General features: G+C 37.3%; 1 protein-coding gene across 4 annotated transcripts in view; it reads right to left on the bottom strand.

The window, feature by feature from the left end:
* LAMA3 (laminin subunit alpha 3) overlaps positions 1-14037 on the bottom strand; it is a 123486-nt gene extending 109449 nt beyond the window's left edge. The window contains exons 1-2 of one of the 4 annotated variants that reach the window (XM_039328618.1): positions 12790-14037; positions 6941-7093 (exon numbers count right to left, since the gene is read on the bottom strand). In XM_039328618.1, the coding sequence (XP_039184552.1) occupies positions 6941-7093; positions 12790-13092 (456 nt within the window). In that variant the 5' untranslated portion in view covers positions 13093-14037. The remainder of the gene's footprint in view (positions 1-6940; positions 7094-12789) is intronic. The other 3 variants (XM_039328619.1, XM_039328620.1, XM_039328621.1) reach the window with 3 other exon arrangements.
* Positions 14038-14444: the final 407 nt, after the last annotated feature.

The raw sequence follows: 14444 nt of genomic DNA, 5'->3' as shown, positions 1-14444 counted from the left end.
ATTATTTAAATGTATCACGGCTAATTGTATTTTGGTTTATTTATCAGTAAATTTATGGTGTCTTTTTTTCCAGGACAGAAAGATGCTGGAAGACAGGTGATCCCATTTTCCATTAGAACCATTAGAGAAACTTACTGAAGGGAAACTATGGTTATTACTGTATTTTAAATATGGTACTATCCAGATGAGGAAATGGGATTCTGTGGGATTTTACAGATTCCTATTTCAAAGTAATTATAGCAGTATTCTTTTGGATATTGTGCTATTGGCCTGGGAGTAGATCTTCATTTGCTGCTGCATTTCAGATAATACAATGCCTTATGCTTGCCCATTTCCCATCTGGGGTCTTCATTAAGACTGGTGTTCTGGTGTTACAATTAAGAAGAAAAAAAACCTCAGTGGCGAAGATGCCAAATGTGAGACCTGCATGTTTCTCTGAGCAAAACATATACCTCCCAAAAGCAAGATACAGTTTAAAAACGTGAAAAGGATGAGAAGAATTGGATTAACTGTATATATCATATCCATGTCTCATGCTGCCTTCTCACCTTAGCAAAGATAAGTTATTGTGTCCAAAATATTAATGTTGGATATGTCATCATAAACTAAGGGACATTTCATCAGTATGATATACCAACCAAATATAAAAATATTTTAATAAAACAAAATTTGATTTCCAAAGATAATGTAACTAGACTTTGAATCAAGGATATATTTAAATTCATCTAGAGTAGGGGTATCAAACTGCTGGCCCGCAGGCCGGATGCATCGTAACAAAACCATGCCCATCCCATTGTCGGCAATGGCAAAAAAATCACGATACGTCGCAACATGTCACGTGACGTTGTGAGTTTGACACTTCTGATCTAGAGTAAGCAATTTTTATCACACAAACGTTCAGTTTCACTTCTCTTAAACCTTCTGTTAACATTAATTTTTATGTTATTTTGCTTGGAACATTGTCATAAAATTTGGATTGTTTACTCTTTAATATTAACCAAATTTATTAAAGTAGGTAAGCCCACAGTGTATTTGATGAAGATGAACTAGTACATTAAGATAATGGAATACTAGATAGCTTTTACCTTCTGGTCCTGGATTTTTTACTTATTTTTAAAAGCTGTTCAGTTGTCTTTCCATAAAATCTAAACAGAGTCAATGTCAGGTCCCAGGGAAATCAGAAAATCCAGACAGTTCAAGTGAATATAAATATTTATTGCAAGCTTTAAGTTCTCTACAAGAATCTGAACTACTATAGAACAAATTGGCAATAGATAAGGATCAAAGGAATTCATGGTGGGCTGAACGTAGATCACTTGTGGGTGCAAAGGGATTCATAACTGATGACACATTTGACCGCTCCCTCAGGCTTAGGCTGATCATCTTCTATAGTCAAAGCTATAAATAGAACAGCAACTTCTCCCAACGGACAGGAAAAATAATAGATGCTGATCTTGTGATATGTTGGGGTTGCTTGGATTATGCCTTCAAAATAGAGGTATTATAAATAAATCTGCTAGTTTGCTGAATACAAGTATAAGTAATTTTTCCTGCCAATCTTCTCTATCCAGTGGGCCAGCAATATAAAACCAAAAATTTGATCATTTCCACTATAGTTTCCCTTTACATGCCTAGACATAGTTAGCAAGTTTCACCTAGCTCTTCTTTCCCCAGACTAAACATCCTAAGTTCCTTCAGTCTACCTTTAAAGGGCAAATCCTCAAATACTTTTGTTGACCTTCTCTGACCTTCCTTTATTTTGTAATACACCAGTGATAAGTGACTTATATTAACCAGGCCATATTTTTGCGGTACTTGTAATACTTTTTAGGATGCTGTCATTTCTTCTACTATTCCTAAAGCTTATCATTCTGAAAGCCTGACTGCACATAGCACTTTCCTGCTTTTATCTATAACGCAGAGAAAAGGAAGGAGGGAAATGCTTCAGAGAAGTTTTGTCATCAGGCAGGCAAGGCTGACCTGAATGTAGAAGTTAGCAATCCACATAAAAAAAATAGGGACATTTCTTGACCCCTTTAGCTAGTTGCTTATTGGTGCAGTGATGAACTCAGAAATAATTATATTGCAACACAGTAAAAAAGATAATATAACTTTTTTCCAAGATCCTTGCAGTCTGTGCAATTTGAGTAGGACATTGATCTGCAAATAAATAATAAAGGAATATTAAGTAAGGGTAGAGGGGTTTTATTTTTTTTATATTTTTTTTTTTTTAAAAATCTGGAAACAAGCAGGAACTTTAATTCCCTGGAAAAAAGAGCACCAAGGGGTGTGGTTTGATTTTCAAGGGACACGTTGTAGACAGGAAGTTGTTTCAACTTTCTTCAGTCAGTCTGTTCTTCTGATAAAGAATTTCACAAGGCCATAAGGTCTATTTTTCTCCACTTGGATCTTGAATCAAAAATCATTCTAGCTAGGGAAAAGAATTAGTTTTGGTATTAAAGTAGTTTGCTGTTCTGCATTATGTTTAGAATAGTTAGTTATTTCATGCATCTTTCTAGGTACCAATGTTTCAGAACTGAAAAGGATTCTACTGTATAGGAACTACAGGCAATTTTTTTTTTAAAAAAAAAAATCATCTTATTTGGACTTCCAGGGAAGAAATGATAGACTGGAGATATTTCCCCTAAAAGCAGATCTGACAACTGCGACAGAATGAAGAAATCATGCAAAGCAAGTGGAATGGCTTTTCATAATTCCTCTCCGGACAAGGATAAGACCTGAGATCATTCACAAATGCTTCCTTCAGTTGCTTTTCCTAAGGAGACTGAATGGCAGCTGTCTCTGGTGGGTGGATTTTCCTTCAGTCATAGTGAAAGAAGTTTTACATTTAAATTTAAGGCAACGAAAAATTCTCTTGGATAATCTACAAAAGAGGAGTTGTGACTTTGATTCTGGAAATTTACAAACAGACTAGGGGGTCCAGATGAATTTAAAATAAAATTTTGGAACTAATTATAAAAATCCTTCCCATAGGAAAATGCTTTTATCTTGAATTCTCTTTTAAAAAATGATAGGACGTGACTCTAATGGTTGGACACTAGAGAGAGCTAGACAAACTAAAGATTTCAATTAAAGAAGATGAGCAAAACTTTTTAACATTGGACATATTGAACGATATTTTGGAGAGAGAGGGGGGAGGAGAGAGAGAGAGAGAGGGAGGGAGAGAGAGAGAGAGAAGAGACTGGGAACTTCATCATCATACTTCATAAGATTTTATGAATGTGCTGCTGAAAATTAGGGGCAACTTAGAGGGAGGATTGAAAACCAGGAGTATTCTGAGTCACTACATTTGTGACTTCAACAGAGAGTACTTTTATTATTATTTATCCAACAATTGTATATAGTTGCCCAACTCATATATAGCATGGTGACTCTGGAAGACTTAGATTAAAATTTCACAATGTAAGAACCCAGGAATCCTTCACAAGTCTCACTTTGTTGATTTCACTCACCTCTCAATCCTCTTTGCCTCTGCAGGCGAAAGGAAAAAGAGCCTTTGGCAATGTGAAAAGAAAAGAGGCAAAAATATATACATATATACTCATGTATTGGCAAACCTTTGAATTTTTTAACAAAAATATTATGAAATGTGTACCACCCATGGATAAGCTGACCTGAGTTTTAATGGCATTTTAGTTTTTAAAAAAATCAAAGATGGGCTTATCCGTGAGTATATACATAGCTTGGTGTGATGTATGAATTTAGCCACAGAGAAAAGGAGCTGTGAATTAGCTGTGGTTAAATTTCCTTTGGGTTATGGACTTCACTATGAATCTCATTTTAAATAGGGCTGCAGAATTTTATAAGTATCTATTCCTTTCATGCTTTCTGGTTAGACTTTATAAACAAAACCAGCTTCAACCATTATTATGGCCTAGGAAGAATGTTAAACAATATCCTTTATGAATATGAGCACCAAGAATCTCCTTTTTGCATGCAAGCCAAATACACATTTAGGTTTTTTACTCTGCGGAAGAGAAAACATGAGAAGATTTTGTCCCACCTTAATGAAGTCTGAAATCCTATATTTATCATATAGGAAAGGGAATTATTCACAGAGAGAATAAGGGGAACATGGCATATTTCAAAAAGTATTTGGATTTGTTTGCAACACTTTTCCTCTAATTGTGTGTATTTTAATGAACGGCTTACCATACAGTAGAACTAATGTTTCCTAACAATGCAGTGCACGTTTCCCTAGGAAGAAAAAAGAACAAACAAGCTAACTGGATTAAACCCCAATATGAGCTCCACCTGCATAATAGAAACAGCAGCAGGAACAGCTGAGAAAGGGGTTAAGGACTTTGATGTCTTTTTTAAAAAAAATGTTTTATTGATTTTTAAAAATTACAATCTTTAGTGCTTAATAAACAACATGTTGTCTGGGTTCACATATTTAACATTAACTTCTTCAATATAAATCTGTTCAGTACTGCAAAATCCAGTATTTTTTCCCTGATCCTCCTTTCTTCCCCATATTTTTTCCATTTTCCCCTCATTACACAGTTACAATTCTTGTTACTTTTGATGTATACAAAGTTAGATGTAAACATCCTCATCATATTTTACTAATATTATACAAATAATAATATCAATTCATAAATTAATATCTTGTTTTTCATGTTCTTATTAAGGTTTGATTTCCCATCAATATTTGAAATATCTTTGTCTGATATGACAATATTTTCTCAATATTAATTACATTTATATAGCTAAAAGTTTTATTTGTACCAGCCATCCTCTTATTTTCATATTTCCCATATCAAAAAAAGAATGCTATTTTAATTCTAAATCATATCTTTCATTATAAAAGTCTAAATATATCTAAGGGTCATCCATTCTTTTAATGATATTCAAACAAATATTTAAACATGTAATGCCCCTTCTAACAGGTCAAATCTTATGTTTTTTAAATCTAACTCTTGCTTTCTTTCTTTGCCAAGTAGCTTTCCAAGCCAAGGCAATTAAATCACCCAGGAATTTTCTTTCTATTTCTGTAAAAGTTGCTTGGCATGAGGAAGACAGTTTAGGTAGAGTATTTTGGGGGGGAAATTCCGCCCATTTATATTCCTTAAGCAACTCCCACTTCCCTTCTCCCTCAATTTCTCTTTTCATTTTTTGTCTCCCAAGTTGTAACATTTCCCCTGACTCTATATTCTATATTCCATTTTTTAAAATCTTCTTCCTTATCATCAGGTATATTTTGCAGACCTAAGGGATCTTTTCCATTTTCGTTGTTATGGCTAAGTCTTGCAGTATTTTATATGTATACAGTAGTTTATATTTCCCTTTTATCTCTTCCTCTCTAGGTCCATTTCTTCTGCTTCATCTTCTGATTTCTGATTTATTTGTTCATACTTTGTAGTCGTTGCCTGGGAATTTTCTAGTTGTAGATTTAGTTCGGAGATTTGCTCATTTATATTATCTAAATTATTTTTAGTCTCATTATGGTTTCTTTTTGTATCCTCTTTGTGTACGACAATTGTTTGGTGAATTAATTGTAGCATACAGTATATTTCCTTCTAAAAGGTGTTTATTTTTTCTTGAGCCATCATTCCTGGAGATCCTCTAGTATCACCAATCTCAATAATAGTAGAACAAAGTTTCATCTAGTTTTCTGGTCTTTATGTTTAGCCTTTATAATCCAATAGTTCCAAAATATGGGTCCAGTCCTAAAAGCAATATTTTGTAGTCATCTTTTGTCTCAGGTGTCCAAGAATTGTGGGTCAGGCAAGGTTGTAATCCACAATGTTCAAAGTGTTCAAAATGTTCAACCACCCTGAAAACAGCTCAAAAGTCTCTCCCAGCCAGATGTACTCAAAAGTCAATTTTTTCTTTGTCACGCAGTAGTTCTTGAGATTAAAAGTCCAAGCTCAGTAGGTGTTTATAGTCCAAGAAGGTCAGGTTGATAAGTAATGCCAAAATATTTTCCTTTGTTGCCAGCTGTTCTCCATTAAGCTAGGAGTCACCAATCAATCCTATACTCAAATCCACCACTAGATGTCATTCAAAATCCATTTTCCACTCTTAAGACAAAGGATTGATTTCTTATATTTCACCTCAATGTTTTTTTTCCAAAGAGAAAATCTTAACAATTATCTCAGTTCTCAAATTTATCAAAGCTGTAGCTTTATGTTACTTCCACTTCAGTATTATGTCCCCCATAAAATAAATTAAAACGCCGCTTCCGTTCACGTTCAGAGGTTTTAGCTTCTTGGGAGCCTTTCCCAGGAAATTCAATTGTAAAATAGTAAAGAAAGGATCAATGTTCTCATCCAGCTCCAAACATGCTGTTTATGATGCTAATTGGTGCTTTTCTTCTTCGGTTGTCAGCAGCTAATGACTGGCCACAGGAATGTAGCAAGTCTTTCCCCTACCAGTTTGGAGGGCTTACCTCAGATCAAACAGAAAGACCACCGTCTCTCTGTGATCGACGAGGCACCCCTCCTTTTCGATCGCTCTGATGGGAGCATGCTATGAGGAAGGTGGTTGATTGAATGAGAGATAAAAGTTCCCATCTGACTGTCCATGCTCTTGTTTTAACCCTTTCCTTAACTGTAACTAATATTAATTTTAATGTTTTATAGCTATGTTTTTAGTCTATTGTAAGCCACCAAGAGACATCTGGGACAGTGAGATGGCCAGCATATAAATTTAATAAATAAATAAAACCTAGACATAGTCTTTCATTTGCCTCTCGTTGCAAAACTGAAGGGGATTTTTTTTTTATCATATCAATGGGGAAATATATAAATTTTGATCCTATGTACTTGAAGGATGTCATGCTGCGAGAGGCTGGTAAGGTTTATGCATGCCACCTTACAACAAGATGCTTCCATGTTCCATATTGAACCACATACACAGAACTTTAACCAATCCATACTAAATCAGCAACAAGGTAAGCAGAATCTGTACTTACCTGTCCTAGATCCAAAGTAACATTCACTTCATCATACTTAAAACCTAAGGAAAGAGAAGGACTCTGCCACCAACGTTCTGTTCCATCTATAGCATAATCTATTGGATGAGCCTTATTAGGATCAGCAGCATTGCAATAGTCGCAAAACTGGCCCTGAAACAAACAGGCAAACAAAAAGCTATAACAATTATCATTCAAATTTTAGTGTATTGAAAGATTCAGAAGTTGTACGGTCATTTCCCATAAAGGCCTAAAACAGCCTAATTCAGAAACAGAGATAAAAACAGATTCTTCCAGAGTAAAATTCTTGCATTACTGCAGTTACTTAAAGCAGAATTAAAGTGTGATTCCAAATGGCAACATATTCTAAATAGTCAGCAATGTTTTACAGCCAAAATTCGCTAACTTGAGCCTCTAAGTAGGAAAATTAATATTAAAATAACTAGAAACCTTTCAGATACTCGCTGACTAATTGAGTCTAACCAGTGTTGGGATTCAAATATGTGAACAACTGGTTCTCGGTGCGGATGCCATTCTGGGCCTGGACAACAAAAAATTACCTACCAGTTCTGCCGAAGTGGTGCAAACTGGCTGAATATCACTACTGAGTCTAACTGATTACTAAACTCCATCAGCACCATACTAAATAAGGAACAAAGAACAGAAGCAAAAGGAAAGGTCCAGTTAATCTAAAAGCCTTCACAGTGCTTCACCTCCTAACATTGCACAGATTGGAGTAACAACCTAATTTCTAAAGCACCAGAAGACAAGACAAGAAACAATGAATGGAAACTAAACGAGGAGAGAAGCAACCTGGAACTAAGGAGATACTTCCTAACAGTGAGGACAATTGCCCAGTGGAACGGCTTGCCTTCAGAAGCTGTAGGTGCTTCATCACTCGAGGTTTTTAAAAAGAGACTGGACAGCCACTTGTCTTGAATAGTATAAGTTCTCCTGCTTGAGCAGGGGGTTGGACTAGAAGACCTCCAAGGTCCCTTCCAACTCTGTTATTCTGTTATTTTTGTTAACTGGTCCTTGCACTTCAAGTTAGTCAAGTGATAAAAATTTGAGTGATTCACTCAGGGCTTTTTTCCTCATAGAACGCCCAGAACGAAGTTCCGGCACCCTTTTTGGATGGAACCTTGTAGGGTAGGCAAGGCGGGTTGTATGACGTGAATGAGTTCTGGCACTTTTTTTTTTTTTTTTAGAAAAAAAGCACTGGATTCACTTAATGAACATAACAAAAAAAGGTCTTAAAATTGGGAGTGACTCACTTAAGTGATTGACACTCTAGTCCCAGTTGTGGTCATAAGTCAAGGATTACCTGCATTGTTTGTATTAGATTGACATTATGCAGGGCATATAAGAAAAAAGATCTGCCCAAATGTAACCATTAGAAACTCCAAAAGTAAAGCACTAATAACTATAAGTCACATAGGTCAAAACAATATATACCGTACGTGCCCTTTTAAAGCAGTGATGAGGAATCTCTAGGCCAAAGGGCAAATTCAAGGGACAAGGTCCCAAAAATCTCATAGAAAGGCAAAAGTGGACATTTTAAAAACAACATTTTCAGGTCACATGAATAACCTGAAGTATTTATTCTACTGAAATTAACAAGTATATTGAAAATTTGTATTTTCAGAAAGCATCTGAATGGGGCAAATAAACGGAAGCTGCCTGTGTTGGTGAGAGAAAGTGGATTATCCTGATCATTGCTGGATCATGATCTTCAATATTAATTCATAGAAAAATGCCTACTATAAAGTATACTATTTGAATTCATTTAAGCATTATCTTAAATTGCCTCTCTGCTTTATCCTATGAAACTCATTAGAAACTGAGGAAATGCCAAATTTCTACAGTGAAGATTTGCAAGGAAAATGTTATGGGGATATTGGAGAGCTAATTAAAAATTGCCTATTCTAGCCAGGAATGGTTCTCTCACCTTAGGCAGGGTAAAGTTTTTCATTATTTTTATCAATATCTGTATAAAGATAAGGATGGAAGCCAGGAATTACATTTTACTTGCAACGTGCAAATGTTTTGGATATATAGTTCTCCCTTTTTGCTCCCATGTATGTTGCTTTGTTGGAATATGATTCTTCTGCCTCATCCCAGAAGAACTTCACAACTAGACACATGTTTAGTCTCATTTAAATCCTGTGGAGTCCCATAAATTATGGATTATTCCCAGAAATCATGTATACATGAATGTTCTAAGAATGCATAATTAAATATCAATGCAGATACAATGCCACTGGCTAAAGTTGAATTAAGAGAACAATTAAACATTACCCAGGATCCTGGGTGTTTATACAGTGTTACCCTGTAGACACATAGCACTGTCAGCAATCACTTTGGACAAAATCTTGAAAAAGAACATCTTATCAAGCTATACTTAAGGCAGGACAAGAAGCAATGGATGGAAACTAATCAAAGAGAAAAGCAACCTAGAACTAAGGAGAAATTTCCTAACAGTGAGGACAATTACCCAGTGGAACGGCTTGCCTCCAGAAGTTGTGGGTGCTCCATCACTGGAAGTTTTTAAGAAGAAACTGGACAACTATTTCTCTGAAATGGTTTAGGGTTTCCTGGCTGAGCAGAGGGTTGGACTAGAAGACCTCCAAGGTCCCTTCCAATTTTTATTATTATTACTACTACTATTATTATTACTATTATTATCATCATCATCATCATTATCTGTAAACTGCATAAAGCCTATGCAGATTGGTGTGTAACAGATAAATTGAACAAATAAGTAATAAAATAAACAAATCTCAGATAAATCTCCAATTCTATATGTTGTCTACCTTAGCTTTCTGATTATCTGGATTGTGCTATTTTCCCCATCTGTCCCTTTCACATGGCTATATCTGTATGTATGTGGACATGTTCGCTTAAACCTTTAGTTTAAGCTATTTATGCATGGTACCCAATTTTATGTTAAAATAATTCTAGTAATTTAAGTTGAAACAGTATGACAATATATGCATTGCTGTGGTGATTTCCCAATCTTTTGAAAGAATGTAGAAGCCCTCTTGAACCACAGTAAGAGGTAAACTACAGAAGTATTCTTGCTATGTGTCTCAATGAGGCGTTGCTAAAACTGCAGAGAAGAACTTTGATGGCTTCCCATTAAATCAAATATGCAAGCAGAATGGCATGTTTTCTTGTGCCAGGAAGTCCTACTAAAATCTTGGACATAGCACAAATCATATCTGACTTCTACCCAAAATCTCCAAGTCAAATATTAAATAAGGAAAACTCTATTCTTTTTTGTTCTAATGTTGGTCAAGTCTATGGCTACATTAATGAATAAACCCCAGAGCTTTCATTTCATATATTGGCAAAGAAGCACCTGTATTTTTTCCTTTGGTTAGATTACTCTTGACCAACCTGATGCCATTCAAATGTTCTGGACAACAACTTCTAAGATAATTGGCCACGTTAGACAAGAATTCTGGGAGATGTAGTGTTAGTTCAGTTTCCCCAGATTGGGAAAGTCTAACATGGATTTATGGAAATTCTCAGTCATCCAGGTCATGGTTGTCCCAAAGATGCTTTTTCAAAAGCCAACTGGACTTTCTTTGTTTTTCCCTGAAGATGTTTCACTTTTCATCCAAAAAGCTTTTTAAATTCTCAGTTCTCAGAACTGAAGAAGTTTCTTAGATGAGAAGCAAAACATCTTCAGGGAAAAACAAAGAAAGTCTAGTTGTCTTTTGGATCATCTAACATGGATTATTTTAAAGTGACTAAATTTGCAAATGTTTTTAAAACATTTATGCAAAACCAGGTTAGTATTCACAGAGCACGGATACAGAACCACTGTATGCTCTGAAAGTATTTTCAAGAAGCCCATAAAATATTATGCTTAGGTACCTTGCTGCTCATGGACAATGCTACTATCAGGCTGTCCATTCATAAGTAAATTTTCTTGAATGTAATGGCGCTTATTCCAGGATTCTGAGTATAAAAATGCAACTGTACTATTATATATGGTAAATCTGTAACTCTAAATGTATTCTTCAAGATACTATTACTTTCTCAAACATCCTATTGTCCATACAAGTATTTTCTGGTATATTATATCCAATAGATATTATAAGAAAAAGAACTGAATCCTTTTTGTGTGTCTTCATGCAGAGACACACAAATATATTCATATACATTTATCAGCACTCAGCTAAAATGCATGAGGCTCAAATACATACATGACAAACAATTAGTTGATTTAGAAGGGGACTAGTAGCTAATTTTCAGGACAAACACCTTAAGCTATTTTCAGTGCATATGCAGAATTGATGTTGTGTAATAGTGGATCACTTGTGTTGGATTTTATTCTTCTTCTGACTCCTGACAGACAAGATCCTACAAGTTGCTGCCAAAACACCTGAAGGGAATTTATTTTCTTTAACCCAACCCTGAAAAGTTGTTGGTGAATTCTTCTTTTCACTATAATAAAAAGAGGCTGGTAATGCCACAATGTTGTTGCCCAGAGACACTGCTTTGGTTATCACATTGGCCTAGGAGCTTTGAGCAAGAAATTTCTCAAGTAGTACTTTTATGTTGGCTAACATAAGTTTCTGTATTGGTTAAAAAGAGGCCCATTTGTTTAAACCCTTTTGGCACAGCAGCTGAGTAGATTGTGATGTAGCATTGCTTTATCATACACAAAAGGAAACCAGAAGTTAAGATTGAAAGAATACACATGTTTCCTTTAATAAGGAAGATGATTATGCAGTACATGACAATCTTTCTCAGCCAAATGCTTTCTAAAACCATTGGATTTCATCTCTCTATGTTAGCCATAATGATAAGTTGACATGCTAGGAATAATGAGAAATGTAGCTAAACACGTCAACAGGGCATCTAGTTTGGGAACACTGACTTGCCTTCTTTATACTAGGCAGCATTTGATGAACAAAGTACTTGAACATGAAAAAAAATATCTAAGCATCAAAGAAGAACACTCATTTAAAAAATCTGGTTTTAATCATTTTTACTAGAAACAGCCACAATGATGATCATTAGAAAAGAGAGGCAGAGATGAAACAAAGCAAGAATTTGTAAATAGTTTAATCACATATTTATTCACCGGCAAATGGAAACTTCTTCCACGGAAGGTAGGCTCCAAGGGAAGGCAGACCAGCAACTATTACAGATTTTAAAATTCTCCATAACAATGCTCAGTTATTTTCCTTTTTGAGAGATGTAGTTTAGCATCCCTTCTAATAGAAGATTTGATAATCAGAGCAGGATGGTATCCTAGCTCTGCATTCATAATCTATAACCTGCACTGAAGACCCTTTGAGCTTTTATTTATTTTAATTTTTCTTGGCCACATTTATGGACAAAAATCTATGAAAAGTTCAAAAGATAAGTTCACAACAGAAGTACAGTATAGCGGTACACTGGGGTGAGGCTCACATAACGTGGCTTTTCTGTTGCTGCCTCAGTTTGTGGAATAGTTTTGCTTTCCAAGTTAAAGATGCTCTCCTCCTTGTTGACATTTAGAAGCTTCCCGTTGATGTACATTTGAACTATATACATATATGATCACACTGGATCAGTGCCACTGGTATTAGAAGAAAGAGAGGTTCTATATTACCTTGTCTTGATGAAGACAGCTATTACTCAGAAGTGATTTTATGCATGCCCATCCAGAAAAAAAGTCTGAGATTCATGGACCTGAGCCCCAACTGCAACCGTGATAGTTACTATCACAAGAGAAGTAATTAATCCAATTTCGAAGTTTTATAAGCGCTGCTGCTCTTTCCGTTCTTCTTCTTCCCAATCTCTCTATCCCCCACTCGCCCCTCCCCCTCCCCCACGGTCATTTCTCTCACCTGGATGGTTTGTCCAGCGGGGGATGCAGCGGGTCCCCCCACGAGCTTGCAGAAGAGCTCTAGGCGGGGCCTCCCGCTCTCGTCCTGCCCGCAGGTGGCAGTTGCCCAAATGCGGGTTGTCTCCGCCAGGTTGAAGTAAGGCGGGTGGAGACTAAGCGCCGGCTCCCCGGCGCCCAGGGAAGAAGCCGGGAGAGAGCCCGCGAGCTGGCAGCAGGACCAGATTGCCAAGACCAGCCCGGCCAAGCCTGCGCCCGGCGGCGCTCGAGAAGTCAAGAGAGATGCCGCCACCCGGATCCTCGCCATCTTCGCGCCCCTTCACTGGATGTGTTTACGCCGTCCGCGGGATTAGTGAGCCGAGAGGGACGGCCTGCCTCCGCCCCTCCGGTGCCCCTTTGTGCTCTGATTAGCTCGGAGGGCACCGAAAAGAAAGCGAAGGGGAGGAGGAGGAGGAGGAGGCAAAGACACCTCCTGCTGCTCCGCTGCCACTTTCGCGGGATCACGAGGGAAAACGCCGCCCAGCGCCACAGGGAGAGGAGATCGGACTACGTGGGCCCCAAGGAGGCGAAGGCGGTGTGGTGACCCCCGGAACGATCTCGGCAGAGAGAAACACCTGCAGCTCTAACAACGACCCGGCGCTTGCTTCGGTTAGCCGGGAGCGCCAGTCCGGCGTAAGTGAGGCGAGGACTGAGGAAACGCGTCACTCTTTGCTGGCTGCAGATCAGATTAAGGCTTCGCCCAGGACTGCGACCCTGTACTGTCCGCGTTTCTCTCAGCTCAGCTGAACTTCGTGGAATTTGCCTTTGATTAAATGTCCATTACAGGGTGCTCGAAACCTTGTGGGTTTAGGGGCCGAAGCTGGCATTAAAAACACAAGAAAATTTCTTAAGACAACTCATACTTTCCACAACTTGATGCCTTGTAGAGACTTTGAGGTTGGGAACACCATGTTCAGGATTCCCACGTACCTAACTTCAAACAATTCACAATTGCACACTTACTTCACTTAAGCTATATGAACAGGCTTCATCTTGGATTTCAACTCAGTTCCATCTTATTTTTCCTCTTTTAAAAAAAGCTGACTTCTACAAATCATTAAACTAGAGGGTGTCAGGATCATCTTTCATTCACTACATGGAAATTAAGACATTTCCTCTGGAGCAGCTACTTCAGCATTCAAGGTTACAACAGCATAAGTAAAGTGCCAATTTTTTAACATTTCTGGAAGATTGTAATAAGGCAAACAGTACTAATAATAAAAGAGGACCCAGATAAGGAATAAAATATACAGATTAGAAATTTAAATAAAATTACAACCCTTCCCCCATTTTATTCTATTACAGGGTAAATGTATCTTGGCAATTTTTTTGTTCTGTTATGGACTCATGACATTGCGTTCATTTCATCTGGTACCCATAAGTGGGATGAACTTGCTATCCGTAGCTGTTCTACTTTCAGAGTAGTGTTTTCCACCTTAAACTAGTAGCAAAATGTGGAAAATCTGCTGCCTGTCACTAGCCACAATAGTCTATCAGCATCATAGAGAGGTAACCCATAGAGCAGTGGTTCTCAACCTTTTTAATGCCGCGACCCCCAACCGGTCGTAAGTCGAGGACTACTCAACCGGTCGTAAGTCGAGGACTACTCAACTGGTGCAG

The sequence above is a fragment of the Crotalus tigris genome, unplaced genomic scaffold (genome assembly GCF_016545835.1).
Source record: "Crotalus tigris isolate CLP2741 ecotype Arizona unplaced genomic scaffold, ASM1654583v1 scf7180000024382.2542628, whole genome shotgun sequence".
Classification (NCBI taxonomy): Eukaryota; Metazoa; Chordata; class Lepidosauria; order Squamata; family Viperidae; genus Crotalus; species Crotalus tigris.
The sequence above is the reverse complement of the archived record's forward strand: the minus strand, read 5'-3'. Positions and strand labels throughout refer to the sequence as shown.